Source organism: Camarhynchus parvulus, chromosome 2 (genome assembly GCF_901933205.1).
Source record: "Camarhynchus parvulus chromosome 2, STF_HiC, whole genome shotgun sequence".
Classification (NCBI taxonomy): Eukaryota; Metazoa; Chordata; class Aves; order Passeriformes; family Thraupidae; genus Camarhynchus; species Camarhynchus parvulus.
In genome coordinates, this window is record NC_044572.1 from 10,439,362 (window position 1) to 10,458,152 (window position 18,791).

The 18,791-nt window shown below is 39.5% G+C and overlaps 1 protein-coding gene across 5 annotated transcripts in view; it reads right to left on the minus strand.

Moving 5' to 3' along the window:
* Positions 1 to 18,791, minus strand: part of DIP2C (disco interacting protein 2 homolog C) — a 310,694-nt gene that overhangs the window by 50,691 nt on the left and 241,212 nt on the right. For all 5 annotated transcript variants that reach the window (XM_030943865.1, XM_030943864.1, XM_030943862.1 and 2 more), the window contains 8 exons: positions 17,132 to 17,340; positions 16,203 to 16,317; positions 11,720 to 11,921; positions 9,603 to 9,712; positions 8,721 to 8,801; positions 4,917 to 5,040; positions 3,220 to 3,341; positions 51 to 162 (listed from right to left, as the gene is read on the minus strand). In XM_030943865.1, coding sequence (XP_030799725.1) covers positions 51 to 162; positions 3,220 to 3,341; positions 4,917 to 5,040; positions 8,721 to 8,801; positions 9,603 to 9,712; positions 11,720 to 11,921; positions 16,203 to 16,317; positions 17,132 to 17,340 — 1,075 coding nt within the window. The remainder of the gene's footprint in view (positions 1 to 50; positions 163 to 3,219; positions 3,342 to 4,916; positions 5,041 to 8,720; positions 8,802 to 9,602; positions 9,713 to 11,719; positions 11,922 to 16,202; positions 16,318 to 17,131; positions 17,341 to 18,791) is intronic.

The following is an 18,791-nucleotide window of genomic DNA, read 5'->3' on the forward strand; positions in this document are numbered from 1 at the left end:
TGACCAGCCCAGTGACACAAGGGACAGAGCTCCCCTGGCCCAGCACTCACCTGTGTCCAGGACTGGAGGCCATGTCCTGATGTCCACTGCTGCCGCCGCCTCCCGCGACCGTAACAATTTACAAATTAATTGCGTGGTCATTAAGCAGGCAGAGCGGCTCACCTAGAAATTCAAGGAATAAATAAAAACACAATGGGATACTAATTAACTCCCCCATGAAAATGGGCAAGACTGTGACTTATTTTCTGGCAGAACAGGACACGGGTATATCAACTTTATGTTTTGTGACTGGCAGGTGGGAAGACGCTCAAAAAATGCAGCTCACAAAGAAGACAAAGTCATGTGAGTTTTACGGCTTACATGAAAACTGCACTTTGAGAAGAGCATTGTAATGAAATTAAAGGCACCTTAACAGTGAGAATGTGACCTTTCCAACACATTGCATCAGCTCTCACCCCAAAGTCCCAGTAAAGAAGACTGTGTCCAAAAGATTTCCTATGTGACAATAACATATCTTGGTTCATAAACAATATTTTCAGATAAACCAAAACCTAGTCTGACATTTTATATTAATAATTTTACTATCTTAAGTCAATTTTATGTTAGCCATGTATTTCCAATTCCTGTGCTAGTGATAAATCACTGGGAGCTCTTCTGATATTGGCAAAAGTAGCTCTAGAACAGAAATCGCGGAAGTGGCACTAAGAAAGGAAATAGTGAGCTTTGTACAGCAAATTCCATCTGCACCAAACTTTTGAATGATAGATGCTGAATTCTCCTTTTAGATTTGCTGTTCTTAAAAGTTCATAGATATCAACTACAAGAACAGAATATTTCTTTCTTAAAAAGAATACTTGTTATTCTTATTAATAAAAATTAACATGCTTAAGGAATTCAGACAAACATGGATAAGAGCACTGAAATCACTGAAGACAAAACACAGGAAAAAATGGAAAGGCAACATTATTTTTCTTTTCCCCAAACTTTGAAAATCTGTGCAAACGCTGCTGAGTATATTTTTTTCTTTAAGGAAAATGAAACATTTAATGGCACACTAAATGTCCTGTGTTTAAACTAATAAAATCAGTAATCATATGCACAATAATTTTACCACTGAGCAGAAGAGAACAGCTTCTATTGACAATGCTCTCATGAAAGTCAGCTTTTTAGAACACCAGAAATTTAGACAATTTGAAATTTGGAGCAAACATCACTGAATCAAACTGTAATCTCTTGACACTCTAATCCCCTGTACAGGCTGTTTAAATACTTCAAGCTAAAACTGAATACAAACAAAGCCACCGCAGCACCCTTTAATCCATTTTCATTGTCATGGCAAGGCAAATTAATTCTTACATCACTAATCTTAATCCATGAAAATCTTGATTTGGGACACTAAACCATAAACAAAAGGAATTTCAAGAGTTGTGGTTCCCAGCCCCTCAGGAATTACATAATCTGGATGATCAGAAGGTTCATTGAAATGCAGAATATCCATGCCTGGAGAATTCCACGTCAGAGGTAAACACACAGGGATAGTGGGAAGGAGGAAGAACACAGCTTAGCTACAGGTCAGGAACTGCTCAAGATGGGGCTCAATTCAGTTACATTTTACAACTACCAGCTCATCACAAAAACACAATTATGCAGGCCAGATTTTACTCAGAAGTCATTCTTACTGACTTCCAAAGGTGCTGTGCAGACATAAAACATGTTACAGCAAGCATTGACCCCATCACATCAGGAAATTTGTGTGACTGCATTGGCAATGAAAAGACAGCTGCAATATTTCAATTTCTACAAAACCATTAATCTCAAAATTGAGAGAAATTCTTGTGTAAAACAAAGCTGAGAGGTTTATAAGTCAAACTGGCATTAATATGGCCAATAAATGTCAACATCTTATCTAAAGTTAGTCTATCAAAGGGACAATGAACACAAGCAAGCTCAGATCTGTCAGGTTTTTATCATGAAATCAAACATCTAGTTTAGCTACTAAACATCAAAAGAAAAAATCACATCTGTATGTTAACAATTAATGTTTAAAAACACCAAGCGCCAAAATATTCAATAACAAGAATCCTGAAGATAATAGAACAATTTTTCATACCTCTTATGATACTTTGTGGCATCTGATGCCATAAGGAAAGCCAAAAATTACATCTCTACTACTTGTTAATTGAAAATATCAAAATTAACTATCAATGGTAAAAACACATTTGTTTAAACTGGTTTCTTCATAATTTCGATCAGTAAATTAGAAACTGCCTGATGTAAAGTGCTCTCTAATTTCAAATATCTTTAGCTCCCTCAGTAAGAAGTACATTGTAGTCATTTATGTGCAACAAAGGTTAAACATTGTTAGATAAAGCCAAAACACCAAAAGAAAGCACTGAATGAAAAAGTCTGAGCAACACTTTCCTGGATGAAACAAAAGACCGACCAACACCTTCACAACAAAACACTGAAATTGCTTTAAAAGCAGAACAATTGGATATTCGGAGGTGAGCATAAACTTCCCACTGAGGTTTTTCTCAAGAGTCTGTGCGGCTCAGCCTGTGAGGAATCCTACCACAGTTATATATATTTATAGCTATATACATATTTATATATTCATATAAAATATAACTATAAAGAAGCATTTAAAATATATTTATTGAAAGGAGTCACGCAACTGGGGCAAAATGTGACAGCTCAAGTGAGCAGGTTGTGTATAGCCAAGCAGTGTTGATATTGCAACCCACTGAAGTCCGAAGTCCTGGAAGGAACACAGCTCTTCAACCCAACCACCTCTCACTCATGTTAGTGCTCCTAAAGACACAAATCTTTCACCAGACACACCCATTTCATCTCCTCGTGCAATCTGAGGCGCGTGCTCACCTCCACGATCATCTTGACAGTGGAGGTATATATATTTATAGCTATATAAATATTTATAGATTTATATAAAAAATATATATAAATATAAAGAAGCATTTAAAATATATCTATTGAAAGGAGTCACACAACTGGGGCAAAATGTGACAGCTCAAGTGAGCAGGTTGTGTATTGCCAAGCAGTGTTGATTTTGCAGCACACTGAAGACTGGAGTCCTGGGAAGGAATACAACTCTTCAACCCAACCACCTCTCACTCAGGTTACTGCTCCTAAAGACACAAATCTTTCACCAGACACACCCATTTCATCTCCTCTGAGATGCAATCCGGGGCGTGTGCTCACCTCCACGATCATCTTGACGGTGGGCAGCGTTGTGGCGATGTTCTGGGGGTGCGGCGGCCGCACCGTGATGGGCACGCAGCCCGCGTACAGGCACCCGTAAAACGCCGCGATCAGGTCGATCCCTGCACGAGAACAAAGCAGAGCCCCCCCTGAAAATCAAACAGTTTCATCACACACTCCTGTGTCAGCATAAATAATACTTGGAACTGGACCCAGAAGGTTAAATGAGTGACTAAGCCCTTTAACAGATTTCTTTTTCAGCCCCGTGTCAGTGTTTGCTCAGCTTCAGTGGTTGCTCTCAACTGCACCGCTCTGAGCATGAAAAACCACAGGTGACACACAAAACTGCAGCCAGATAGCAGCATCTAGGAGAGCTCCAGTTTGTTGTTCAGGAAGTAACCTGTTAAAAAGACTGATTTCTACAGATTAATTATCTCCCTAACTGTACATTTATAGAGTGTACAAGAACAGGGATGTCCCAGCAAAAGGAATAGGTAGAATGATGCTTGGTCCTATCAGCTGCAGAAAGAACATCTGGAGGTTCCATAAAAACTGTCATTCTCTTGTCATTTTTAACCTCACATACTTATCTATCTGAAATTTTACAGTAAAAAAAAGGGAGTAATGATCTTGAAATCCTGCTTCTAACATAAAATTCGATGCTGTGCCGTGTAAATATTGACTGCAGGTGATGGACAATGGACAGCACCCCTCAGGCTACCTAAGGAGGCTGAACAGTTCAAAGATCCCTTGAACACTGCTGTTGGTCACCTCCCTGGTGCTGTAAACAGACTGTGATAAGATGACAGTGGGGGCTGGTTTATTCTTTCAGTGGGAAAGGACCTGCAGTACTGGTAGGTTATTGTTCCTTCAATAAAATGCTTCATTCGTGGGAAGTGAAATACAGAAAACAAACACTTAATATTAGTCTTCTTTTGTGGAAAAGGTTTTTCCATATTAACAATTGCAAAACTGCTCCTATAACTACAAAGATATAACGAGTGTCTTGCAGTCCTTCCAAACCAAATATCACATTACAAACCTTAAATAAGATTGTTTATTTTGCTAACACACAAGAAATGTTAAAGATAAAAGAGAAGCACTAGATCAGAAATAATTTCAAGCAAATGTCAAATGTGTTACCAGTTAACACAAACCTAAAAGCCTTGATACCAAAGGACGAAAATCAAAACCAAGAGAGCTATCTAGATTAAGAGTCTATAGAGAAAATTGTAATGACAATTTTGTATTTCTTGATCATTTGCTGCTTATCATTCTAATTTCTACTCCAAAAAAACCTCATGTATTACTTTGTGGTTATTGTTGCTTTACCCTCATGAAATGCAGCAAAAGTGAATGGAACAGGTGAACCTAAGAACACTTATCAGAGGGAACTGCATCCTTATAAAATAATCTGTGTCCAGCAAATTTAAAAAAAAAAACTGTAATTAAATTTGACCGCTTCTAAGAGACAGGTTTTAAAAACACAAGTTCGTCTTAATCTGAACCCAAAGAAATAAAATCTGTGTGTACGGATAAAGAGAGATTCTTTTAAATACATTTGACTAAATTCAAGGAATGTGCACAAGGCAAACATCTTGTGTTTGACCGTTCACATGGTGCACATGGTAACAGCCCAGTTGCAGCAGCTGATGAAATTCCAAGAGTCCCACGGTGCTGCCACAGCAATTCTTTACCTGGTGGGTAAACCAAAGCCACATGGTCTCCATCCTGTAAATGTCCCCTCTCCATCAACATGACAGCTATCTTCTCAGCTCGTTTATGCAGCTGGACACATGTCAGTGAGTTGGCTATTGTTCCCTGCATGGGAAGAAAGATAAATGTCACAGGAGATAACATGATCTGCTGAAACTCTATTTTCCTCTTCACCTTAGAATTTGTGGGATGAGGGGCAGCCACAATATGCCATGCAATGAACTTAAAATATGAAACATTCAGCCTTAGGCCAAACTGTAGTTGGAAGGAGAAAATGTTTCTAAAGTAGAGGAATATTCCTTTCTGTTCCTTTCTCTGTGCATTCTGCCCCCACCAAGGCAGTACAGCAGTGTGCTAGTATCCTGTACTTCCCTTGCTGCACAGACAGCATTCCTGCTGCAGCCAGGGAAGTGCCTTCATGGTCTGTAGCAAAACTGGAGCATCTGTGGAGAGCAATTCTGAAAATTGCATTTGTTGTCTGCATGCTGGAGTGGAGCCAAATGGCCCAGCAGAAATACTTTAAAGACAAAAGACACGGGAGAAAACAATACTTTGTGATGGAAAAAAAAATTAGTTTGGAACAAAAGATAAGCACTTATATTGCATATAAATGAAAGAGAGAAGAAAGGCCATTTGTTAAATTTGAATAACTCTGGTCAGCAAGAGTTTGGCATTTTTGAAGCATTTCAAATAGTGCAAACCCAAAATCATCAAACAGTCAAAGTGTTTTAAATTGAATGAGTGTTACACTTCTTGCACTACCTAAATATATATATATGTGCATATATGCACACACACAAGTACACATTTAGAAAATATATATACATCTGTATCATTAAATTCACTACCACTGCAAGCAGACACCTCAGAAGACTAAAAACAAATGTACAACACAGAGGGGCTGCACCCAGGGCTGGTCAGGCCAGGTCTGGGCTGGGAGAAAGGGACAGGGCAGTAAGGGAAGGGCTTGCATCTTGGCTTGTGTTCTTGTTCTGTGGAAAAAGAGGAGCGCAGTCTCCAGCACAGCTGTGACACACCTGGCACCTATCACAAGCACTAAGCTCACTTGAAAAAAAGTGTTTCTGAAGAAAATGGGGGGGAAAGGTAAGAATATGTAAGAATATATAAATACATATATACTAAAGAAGAACACATAAACACACACTAAAATAGAATAGTGCATCAAAAATGCAATGCAACACAATAAATAAGTATTGCGTCACTATCCTCCTTCAGAGAGAAAGCAAGAAGGTCTACTTTTCAAGGAAATGTTCTTTACACTCTATTTTAACAAGGCAAGGAATAAAAAGTATTTGTTCTGGGGTGGTTTCTATCCACTACCACCCCACACACACTGCAGTGTTTGCTCCCCAAGCCTCAGAGAGGAGGGGGCAGTTGGCCAAAGGACAAGCACTGCCACATTACCAGGATCACCTGGCATCCACTGACTTCATCACAAACTGCCAGCAAAGAGCACAGCCCAACTGGAAATAAAATGGACCAAGCGAGGGCTCAGCATTCCTCTTCATCATCCTCAGCAACCCCACTTACTGAATTGCACTTCAGACAGTTTTAATCAGTCTTCTGATCAATGTGGAGACCATTTCACTAAGAAGGCTTCCTCTGAAGACATATGCAACTCTGTGGATGCTGGACCAGAGATGACTTCCATCTGTCCAGCCCTGAGTATGCCAAAGCAACGTGAGGTCTGGCTGTCCTGCCACTGCAGACCTGTCAGGAATTCTCCATTTCACCTGTACTTAAATTCTCCATCTCTTCTTTCAAGAAATTGCCTGTTTCCTTGGCTATGAGAAGAAGGACCCTTTGTATCCCCACACACACCAGAAGCATAGTTCCTACCAGCAGACAGGGAATTGCTGTAAATCAAGTGAATTTGTACAAAGCTTGTTTACATTTAAGACTTCTGGCACTTGCTGCCTGTGAGCCAGTGGGAAGCCACTGTTTATATGAAGTGTAGGGAAGGAGAATCCTGTTGTTGGACAAGAATCACTTGCAAGAATTAGACAACTACTCCCTTTGGGCCTTTAATGAGCGATCCTAAAATGTAAAGGTGTTGCAATCCTTCATGACACACACTAAAAACAATGTACTGCACTAATTTTGAAATATTTCAAATTCTCAAAGCTTGGTTTACAGGAAAACACTAATCTCAGTGGACTTCCATTAGTCATCCACTGCAGGATGCCTGAATGTTTTAGAACAAAGTGTACAGACAATGTCCAAGGAAGACAAAATAGGAAAAGTTACAAATCAGAACTAAAATTCAAGATGGGCAATAAAATTTGCCTAGGGCAAACCCCCCCAAATCTGTCATCCTTTTCCATAACATATTTCATATGATGAGATACTCTTCACTGAGAGTAACAGAGAAACTGTATTTTAAAATCCAACTACTCTTCACTTCTATGGAACAGGAATTTGTTTTGTCAATCCTTGTTTTGCACATTGTGTCCTTACTTCCCTTCCCTGTTTGAACCCTTCTGCCAGCATGGGAAGTTTGGCTTTATTTAAAAGTCAAAAGCAACAACCTTGTGTGGAAGAGATGGGATAGCACACATCAACTCTTTCTCACAGCATCTTTGCTCCTAACTTACAGGACACAGCAATGCAGTACTTGAATGGTGTAATACTGAACTTACAAACAGCATTGCCTCTCAAGATTTCTACTTTGCCATAAAAAATACATTATTGCTTCACTATTTATCTGTCAGGTTCCACATATTCACAACTACGAGCTATTAATCTGAATTTTTAAAAAAATGTATTTAATTACTTACTGGTAGCTTCAAACTGAACTTTGTACCAGCACTGTAAAACGGAGAAGGACATTCTGTAAATACGAATCTAATAAGTGGTGATTTTACAGAGGTCCATAAATTACTGGAGGTTTAAGAACATATTCAAGTTGCATAAAGACCACAGAGGCTGAGACAACATCAGCTACCACTCCAGGGGAGCAGCACTCTTCCAGGCCTCCCCTCTCCTGAAGACCCTCACACACTGGGTGTTCCCCAGATCTGACAGATATGTGTGGATGTACTGTGACAGAATGGTTTGAAATCAGACCTTAATTCTCTCTGTGGTCTTGAGAATTATTGGTTTGTCATGTGTAATCTGTAATCCAGGAAGCAAAGAAGGTACACTACAGAAAGCAAGGAAGTTTTACTCTTAGCAAAGCCAAGTTCTGCACCAGTCACATTCATTAACTCAGTTTTAGTAAGCAGTGAAATGCTGTGCCAGGCTGGCACCCCATGTAGGTTATACAGAGAGATTTATTTGTGATCCCCCAGACTTGATTGTATTCTGGACATACATTTTCTTCTCTTCACCTCCTTTCCTCATTCTCACACCTCTCCCAGATGGTCCAATCTCACAAACTACAGCCATTGTTATATTTAGGGAAAATGCTTTGGTTTCACCAAGCCTGTGCTTTTCAAATTGGAAATCAGGATGGTGAGCAGTATTAAACATTGTTATTCACACAGGGACAGATCTGAAACAGATTCAACAGCATTGAAACAGATTTGCAGTGTCAGCTCACACACAACATGTATGTGGTGGAAAAAGGAATGAGAAATGTGTAAGGCACACTGATACGAAAGCAATGTGTATCTTGACAACTGACAATGATGATTTCTGCCTCAGTGAATATTAAATATAACAGCTGAGTATTAGTGGAAATAGGAAGAGAAAGGTCCCATTCAGGTGCTGCTGAAACCCCAGAGTGCCCTTGCCAGGGTCAGAGCCATGGCCGAGACTCTTACCCTGCAGTTGAGCAGGGTGTAGAGCACGTGGTCAGGGGTGGTCTGAGCTCTCCACTGCAACACTTCTGACAGGAACAGGAACTGCAATAAAGCAGAGTGACAGTCACAACACCAAACAACTTCTTGGATTTAAAATCCAGGTTCCAATACCCAGAAGCCCCAAACAGGAATTAATTCTCTTCTTGTCACACATTTATAGGAAGGTGCTTTTGCATGGTAGCAGCCACCTCTCTGGAAGTGAAGCCACTGCTGGGGTTATGATATATTACTGCATATATTTCCAAAGCAATAAAAGTTCTTACTGATCCCTCTGAATTTAAGCACTATTTAATTCTTTAGCTTCTTTTCTTTTTCTTACTTAAATGCATAAGTACTTATAAAGCTTAGAACTTACTAATTTAATTACTCACATAAGCCCCCAAAAGAGCTGAATTTCAACTTAATTTTCCAGGATTAAAATAACAACAAATAAGGTCAGGACCTTATATGTTAACAAAATTCTCTGGATTCCACTTGAGCTGGTAAAAATTATGTAATAGAGGGTTATTTCTGGTAGAAGCCCCGTGAACACTTTCCACCACATTTTTTCTGCTGTCCCATTTCAAAAAATCCATAAAAATCAAATACAATGACTTCTCATCATGTCTATTTAATATTTATATGTAAAGAAGCCACATTAAATCTATGCATTAACTAAAAAGAAGCCATCAACAAATTTGGTGGTAATAATAACAACAACAACAACAACAACAACAATCATAATCATCTATCATATCTCTGAACTGCTAAATGTTCTGATGTCAACTATAGGATGTTAATTGTATATAAGGATGAAGTTAACTATATGATAAATACAAGCTATAACAGAAAAGTTCAGCTTACCTTCCTGGCCTGGTCATTATCTTCTATCTGCCCTAAATCTCTACCACTGGCCTGTGCAATTCTTTTTCCAGAGACCAAGTTCCCCACCATCACAGAGGCAGGGCCAATTTCTAGAATAAAGCAGAAATACACCAAGCACAATAAAAATCCTTTGCTTGTGGATGAAAATTCTTGTAATTTCTTTTTCATTACACGATGCTCTTCTCACTGCCATCCACAAAACCAAATTTGAGCACATCTCTGTTGACACAAACTTTGGTTAGGAACCAGAAGTGGTTGGAAGATACATAGGACTGGATTCATCCTCTCCAAACAGCTCTGATTTAGCATGGGCTCTCCATAGCCAGAGACATATCTTGTCAGCCTTGATAGGATGAACCTGCAAAATTTACCTCCTACCAAGGAGGAGGAACATATCCATTCAAGTGCCTCAGTCCAGAGTGACAACATTTCCATTTCCCTCTTCTGTTGCCTGGGCTAAGTTGCATCTGTATTAGGACTTCTGTAATGCTACAGACACAAAGTGATAGGGATTAGGAAGGCAGATGGTGCCTATGATAAAATACATGCAAGCCCTCTAGAATAAGATTGAGAGTGAAGTTGAGTAACTTCAGAAGAAAATAAGATGTCATGGCTGACACTCCTCATGAGGTGGATTTCACTGATGTTTTGTTGCTGCCATTAGGGGACAATTCCTGTCTCACAGAAACCATTTAATCTCATGTTGGCATTTGTTTTCTTGCTTCTCCAGCACAGATTACTGATCAAGTGCAATTTATACCATACTCTACTTCTAGCCTATGGTGTCCAAGTGATTGTTTGTGATATAAGTAACCAGATAATGTACAATCTAAAGCACCTACAGACTACTCTGCTTTAACATTATAAAAGCAATATCCTCTGGGTATGTCACAACAACACAAAATGGGAGAATGTGATACTATCAGTTTTGTTTCTGTGCTCCTGGCATTAAATATTATTATTAATATAGTAATATTTAATGTATGCATAACATATCTGTAATGATCTCCATTGATTTGGGTTCAGCAATTACTTTGTGGTGTAGCAACAAGGAAATACCAATGTGACCACTGCAGTAAAAGGCTTCATTGCTTTCATTAAGTTAGTGCAAGTCACTGTTAACCTCTGACACTCTCAGTATCCACAAACCAAGACTATGGCTTTGATTCTGAAACATTTGTCCAAAGGTTTTAAAAAAAGATGGTGGTTTAGGCAAACTTGCACTGAATTCATGAGGGATAATCTCCATATTCAAGATCCAGAGAGCAAACCCACATCTAATTCCAAGGTATTTTTCAAAGTAGAAAATAATCAACACTTAGTCTACTGTAGCTGAATCCAAGTCTTATGCCTGAGGCTATACATCCAGAACTCCTTGAAATTAATCTGAGTACTAAAACCTGCAGTTGGATTCAAAGGCAAAAATTTGTTAAAATTTACTTGTACATTGGGCACAAATAACCAGTGACTGGACTACAGCAGGCTACAAGGGCTTTCTTGGTCTCTTGAGAAACTCCCTTGCTGTACCATTTCATCCAACATTCTTCATGAAGAGGCAGAACTTCTGAAGAACCGTCTCAAAACTAGATAGGGTTTTTCCTCTGCTGTAAGAGTAATACAGAATCTCACCACACAGGTGGGGGATTAAACCACTCATTCTTTGCTTTAATTTATTTATGACAAGTTTCAAAGTATTTGCTCTTCCAACACTGTTATTTAGTGACAACAGTCCTCTTCCTCTCTGTTTCTCAGCCTTCAAAATAAGCCAAGATTTTATGTTTCTCTGGTTTGGTCTCCATTCTCTTTAAACATAACTGAGGAGGAATTTATGAAGAACTCCAGGTGTGGTCTCAGTAGCACCTTGTAGAGTAATAAAAATGTCATCTTTATTGAATTGCATTTTTCCTTGCACTCTCTGTGAAGGTGCTTGTAGCTCCTGGCAACACCAACGATGTCCTTGACACTCACAGAATATTGAAGAGGAAAGCTGATGAAGCTGATTCTCACCTGTATCAGCAAATACTTGGTTTTGCTCTCTTACAGTACCACAAGCACACAGCACAAAGTCACAGTCCCTTGGCCTCCACTGCTCTTACCTGGTTGCTTTTGCCTTGGTTTGGGCAGGTTTGTTACGCAGGTGTGGGGACACATCAGCACATTACAAGGATGCAGAGATCCTTCCAGGAAGAGCTGTTTGGTTTCTGACAGGTGAATCCCTCCCAGAGGTGTCTTGGGAAGTGTGTTTGCTGGGACAAGTGCTAGGCAGTAGACTCCCACTTGATGAATGCTGTCAATTGCCTAAAAAAGCACACAGGAAATCGATTTTAATGAAAGGATAATTTTTCATCACTCTAATAAGCACGTGTTGCTCTGAATTACTGCATAAAACAGCCCTAATAATTAACTGGCAATGGAAAGACACTTCAGCTATGTCAGTGATAAGGAGGTTCTTTTCACTGGGAACAGGTGGACAGAAATGTTGTTATATTCATTCCAGCAGATAAAAAAGCAACCAAAAACCTGGTGATAAATGCCCACAAATCTATTAGAAAATGCTACCTTGTTATCCCTCTTAAGCACACATTAGTAGCAGATATCCTGGAGATTTTTTACGAAGATGGGCTGTCAGACCACATGAAATTGCTTTTAAGCTGTGAACTTCTCAGAGCTAAAGTTCAAAGGATTCCTATCAACTCAATATCCAGTCCATCTTTCTGAGCAGGGCAAAATTTCAAATAACTCCTATAACTAATGATGCATGCAGCTTGTGAATCTTTTAAATTTTTTTTATAAGGTAATAACTGTTTCATTCCCTGATCACAGTGTAAATGATTTTCAGGCAGGAATGGAAAATATATAAGGGAAAACTATGAAACTATCCACTTGGAAAAAATTTGATTGGACAAAAACCTGAAAAAGAAGCATCTTTGAATTGTATAGCAACCATGTTCACTGCCTGATATGTTAATTATACTGCATCATTTTCAAGAACACTGTAGCATACAGTATCTATGTAATTTATTGAGTTAAACATGAATATCCATTCACATAGATTTTAATTCCCTACAGATTTAAAGGATTTATTTTCCTTATAATGGTAACAAAAATTGCAGCAAGTGTGTTAGAAAGCCAACTTCATTGTATTAGAACACCAACTTCAGGCATTTACACAAACTGAGAAACAAATTACAAATAGCATCTCTAATGAGTAGTCAAATGTTCAAAAATATAATTTACTTATCTTGCTTTTTAATTTTAAACTGTGAGAAAAGTGAACTGATATGGGTACAGCCTTGAAGATACAATCTATACTCTGAGAATTAGATAATCACTTACAGTTATGTATGCACTAAAGTGTAGACCAATAAATTACTGATTACTCCTACAGATTAAGCAATGCTTCACTTTTGGCTTCTGTTTGCTTCATTTCTTATTTATGTGATTGCAAAATCTCATAAGAAAGAATAATAGAATGGTGAGTCATTTAAAAGCATTGGAATTTTAGCAGTAGCAGCTCTCACAGCAGAATTGGAAGCCCTTGATGCTGGTCTACAGACACCACCCAAAAGATCAGCAATAGTGAAATATTTATGGCAGGCAACACACATCATCTCATGTTTCTGGCAGAAACCATCACAACCTACTAATCACAATGTTACTTGTAGGTTCTGAAAAGCAGTGATAAATCATGGGATCCTCACCTGACATCAGCTTGAAGGAAAACCATCACCGGGCAAGTAACCATTTTTACTCAAAGATAAAACTCTGTGGCTCCAACAGGGGGTGAATGGAAAGCCATACCCAGCTGTGGTAGGATGAGGAGTGTCTGCAGTGATTCCCCAGTAACCTCTGAACTGACTCTGAGAGATACATCTGCTACATAATGCCACATAATATCGTGGCTCATTCAAATCTGTCACCTTTCACACCTTTGAGTTGGGCACATTTCTGAAGCAGGGAATGACTTTGTCACAAGGATGACAACTGGTGAACTGAGCCTCAAAATTTTGAGGGAGAAGAGTACCAGTCAATTTTAATACTGCTGGCATTTATGACTCTTGATGAGATAGAAGGCTTGGTTTTTGAAACTACTCTGTCCAGCCAGAATCAAACAGTACCTGAAATCTCTGTCCCTCTCTTTCATTGTGAAAATGGACAAGATATACCCAAACTTGTGGAGAGTCCAGACTGCTGTGTTGTTTGGGCTCAGAAAACATTCTGACACAATTCTCTGGGTAAACACTCTCCAGTGCTGCAGTAGATCTCCTGGCTTTCCCTAGTCCTGTCAATCCTGGCACTGGTAAAACTGACATCCAGTCTGCCATACAGGGACCACAGCCCTGCCTGAAGGGTCAGGTCAGTCTGCAGCAGATGAGCATCTAGGATCTATCTGACTGAACTGCTGGGTGATCTGGGATCTTCACCCTTCTACTCTCAAGAAACTCCATCCCCAGCCTGACCACTCCCTCCCAGCCATCCATCCCTCTGCCAAAGGCCACAGATGCAGTCCAGCATAGTCCCACTGGTTTAGCAGCTCTACCATCCTTCAGCTCCCTGCCAAGGGGCAAGATGGGTGTCAGGAGAGTCAGAAAATGTGCAAAGCACTGGAAAAACTGGTTCTGCAAATTGGGACAGCTCAACTGCAGGGCAGAGACAGCAAGGCACAGCAGCAGCAGGCAGTGCAGGGCAGGGCTGGCACAGGGCAGCACTCACAGAGTGTCAGACAACACACAAACAGCATTAAAATCAAGTAGCAATTTACTGGAGTTTGTTACCATGGACTTCACTGAGAGCCATGACACAGGCTGCAATATTGTTGTGCTGTGCCTCACTAGCAGATGATTCAGATACAGCTGGTTACCACTTCCTGACATCTGTCATTAAAACTCTGATTGGGAAGAGGCACAAAACATCCCACATGTTCCTGGCTTCTGTCCTTCATCTCTGCTCTCAGCTGTGGTGGAAACAGAAACTTCTTGTTCACATAGTGGTGCATGCCAGAGTTGCAGGCATTGCACGTGGTGATGAAAGCAGCCACACATGTGTGTACTTTGATACATGGCCTGCTATTCTCAGACACTGCTGCGACTTGATCAGACTCAGAATAACAGGGCTGACTCTTGGCAGGAGTGTTGGGACACAGGATTCCTGCAGCTTTCAGTGTAGAACTCTACTGGCTATGATTGTGCAAGACATTAGGTCTGTAAAAGTCACAAAGATGCTTCGCTGACAAAAGAGGACAAGTGTTAAGTTCAGAGTTTCAACCCCTTTAGGAGCCTCCTGCTTGACAAAAGTGTGGGCAATCCAAAGCCTCTTTTTCTACAATAGCTGTCCTAGGTGCTATTAGGTATTTCAAAGGCTTTCTGGGTGATGGCAAGCTAGAGGTTCTATCTTTTCTTGGTACAAATTTAGATCTACTGTGAATATGAGATGCCTCTAACTATATGAAATGTAGCTGTCTTTTGAATCAAGAGAGCAGATGAGCCTGTCTTGAGATGGATGAAAGCTTTTTTGTTCAGTTTCTTGAAGGATACAGTGGATAGATTCCCTTTCTTATTCAGTAAAATGCAATGATGAATAAAAACATCTCTGAGTTGTGTGGGATCTTTTTCTCTGGCTCTTAGGTAATGCAAAAAATATGCCTGCAATATATTTACTGAGAAGAGTCCTTGCAGGAGGACAGGAAGGAAGGTAGGAAAGGGAGGTAGAACTAACAGGAGACCAACTGTAGACAGAGCTGAGAGCACTTCACAAGGTGCCAACAAACAGACTTAATCTGACTACATCTCCATTAAATCAATTGCTTTTGAGTCTGAATTGGATTAACCACAGAGAAGGAAGATGACCCTATTTAAAGTATCTAACATTTTTGTGTGTGGACATTAGAGTTTAAAAAACAAACAAAACTTGAGTATTCTGTTGATATTGCCAGACTGCTGGAATGGGATTCATTAAAAGAGATGTCCCTCTGAGAAGATAACCTCACTGTAGATACCTAGATCTGAGCTAATCAACCACTTTCCTTCATTTCAGTGGAGGGAAATTGGGGTTTTTAGGCTGAGTTTCATTCAGTTTATTTTAGCTATCAACATGGTACACTAGAAACACATAATTCTCTCTCACTTGCCAAAGAAAATAAATCTGGATGAGGCCAACTCTGTACCCATGCATATAACTGTGAGCAGTTAAGAGACTCTGGTAGCTTTTGACAGTAAGAGTATATACTGATATAATGTATGCATTCATTCATTCATTCATTCCCCTGTTGAAGTAAAAAATGACTATATCCTTATAAACCACATGCTACTCTCCCATTGCTACTATTTACTTCAATTCATTCCTGTTTTCTTACAGCATTTTGATTAGGAAAAGGATCATTCTCTGGATGTGTACAGTCCAGACAGGAACTGTCACTCAGAAAAATCTCATTTTGTGCTCATTAAGAGCAAGTGCAACTGAAGGTGGATTCACAACTGTTCAAAGACAAAATGTCAGTTACCTTAGGGGTCTGAAAGATCAATAAAAAGAATATAAGGTAAGGAAAAAAAATAGCTTCCAAGCACACATATAGAGCATTACCTGGAGAACTCGACTCATCCACTGAAAACTGTCTTCTTCTGTGGAGTCTGGCCTTTGCTCAGCAACAATAACTATCCTTTCATCATGCAGCACACTCACAGAAAACACTGCTATTCTATAGGAGGAGAGAAGAGCATTTAGTGCCCCGGCAGAGGGAAAAACTTGTCCTCTGCATTAACATTCTACAACTCTGATTTCTTTACTTATTAGTTAGACTCCTGGTGTATCATTTATTAATATATTTATGAGGAATAAGCTACAAGAACAGTTTTAGATAAGTTCTGGAGTTGAAACAGCAGGCATTGTTCTACAGTCATGTACATACAAGCAGAATGTCAGAGCAGGATTGAGAAGTGAACATTCTTGGAAGAAGAAAAGCAGTACATTTGGGTCACACCAAGGCTGTTGCTGAGATGTTATATAACAGCCAGCATAAGCACCTTCCTTGGCCCCATCTCAGAAGATGGTAATTGCAACATCATTTTGTGAGAGCTCTGACATGTGATGGAGTGTGAGCACGTGCTATTGCATGAGGCTCTTCAGAAGTTTTGGATGTCTCCTGCTCAGTTTCAGCACATGAGGAAGGTCACACAAAGAAGCCCTTTCACATTCAAAAACTTCAGTGTAAGGCATATTGGAAATGTTCAGTGCACACAGAAAGGCTCCTGTTGAGCCAACATCCTCAGAATTAACCAGCTATTCAACTGGAAATTTCAGTAACCACAGTTTCAAGACCTTAGTATCCAAACATTGCCTCAACATTGCCTTGGGCTTCCCTCAGCTGTCTCCTGGTTCAGGCAATATGAACAGAACTGGAGGGAAACTACAATGCACATCAGGCATTGCTTTCTGAAAGCATCTGGATCACTTACACTTCATCTAAGCCAAATAAAGATTTCTATATAATATAAAGAAAGAAAGGATCAAACCTCCCCCGGTAGACAAATTTCATGGGTTCCACAGCCAGTGCTGTTGCTACAATGTCATCAGCATTATGTCTTCTTCCACTGACAACCATCAAACCATCCATCTTGCCAATAACAAAGACCAGTCCACCTGGTCCTATAAAGCCTAGAAGTCCAGTCCTTATAAAAGGATATTCAGTGATAGGGCCACCAGAACTGGTCATAGGAAACACCTGCAAAACAGAAACATGGGTCTTCAGCTCTATACACAGAGATCAGGCTGCAAAGTATTTCAGGATATTCTGAAACAAAGTAAATAGGTCACTGGTGATGCTCTTTATCCTTCACTGACCATAAAGGGAGTGTCAGGAAACTCCTACACTTGTGTGTACCTGAGTTCCAGCAAATTCAATCCCACTCTGTTTACAATACACATTTTCTGTAACTGTGAGCCTGTAAATCATTTATGACCTTAAAAAAAATACAAATCAACATCAACAGTATTAAATAAAAAACCCATGCTGAGCAGACTGCCAACCCAAGGTGCTGTGTATAGGTTAACTGAGAGCTTAACTCATGAACATTTCAGTAGAGGTTTTCTTCAGTACCTCATACCCATCTCCAGCACAGTGTAAGAAACAGGCAGGCTAGAAGTGAAGCTATTTTAAGGTACAGCACATTAATGACTCTTTCAGCTGACTACATTTTTATTTAAGGTCAATGAAGTTCTCAGAATATTAGTGATAACATCTTCTGTAGCACACCAGGAAGTGAAAAAGCAGCCCTACAGAGCACCTCTCTAAATGTCTCAACACCAGACATACACGACTTCCACAGACAGATTCCTATGGCTTTTTCTACCCTAATTAGCACACTGTTATCCTTTTGGCATGTGAGCTACTCTGAGCTGCATTCTGACACAACCACACTTTCCTGCAGTCATTTCTTTAAACTTAAATAGTCTAAAGGCAAAAAGACAATGGCAAGTAGAAGACCATGGCTATATAGTGTTCTTGAAGGCTCATCTAAAAAGAAAGGTCAAATTCTGCTGCCAGATGCCCATGGGTGACTCTTACTGAACAGATTTAATGGCTATACATCCTTGGTCATAATTCATTAAAGGAACACAAAACTCTCTGGCACTCTAATACCTGCAACATGAATTAAACAGTAAAACAGAATAGAGATCCACTTTGAGAGAACACTTAAAAATCTTGCTTAACTTTAAAATAGAATGGTCCTGCTCATTCAATGGCAGTTTATTGCTTAGCATTAGGAATAAGTCTAAATCAGTCTAAATATGGTTTTAAACTGCTGACAGTTATGAATTATGAATGATATCACAATTACAGCAAGTACTACAAAATGAACAGAAGTACCTTTCTACCCTGAAGTATATAAAATCCAGGATTATCACCCACACTGGGTATTGCCAATTGTATTTGCAGCATAAAAATCAGCTCTCAACAAATTTCAGGTCACAATAGCATAGTAGGATTCCTGACTTCCACAGTAGGATGTAGAATCATATCTACTTGTCTCCATTAATTACATAACGTGCAGTGTTTACAACATTCAGCTCTGCATTTTGCAGGAGATATTAGTCACATTAGTCTATTAAAAGTGGTAATAACAGAGAGTTTTTTAAGGGAAACCTAAATGTATTAGTGTTAATTTCTGCCAC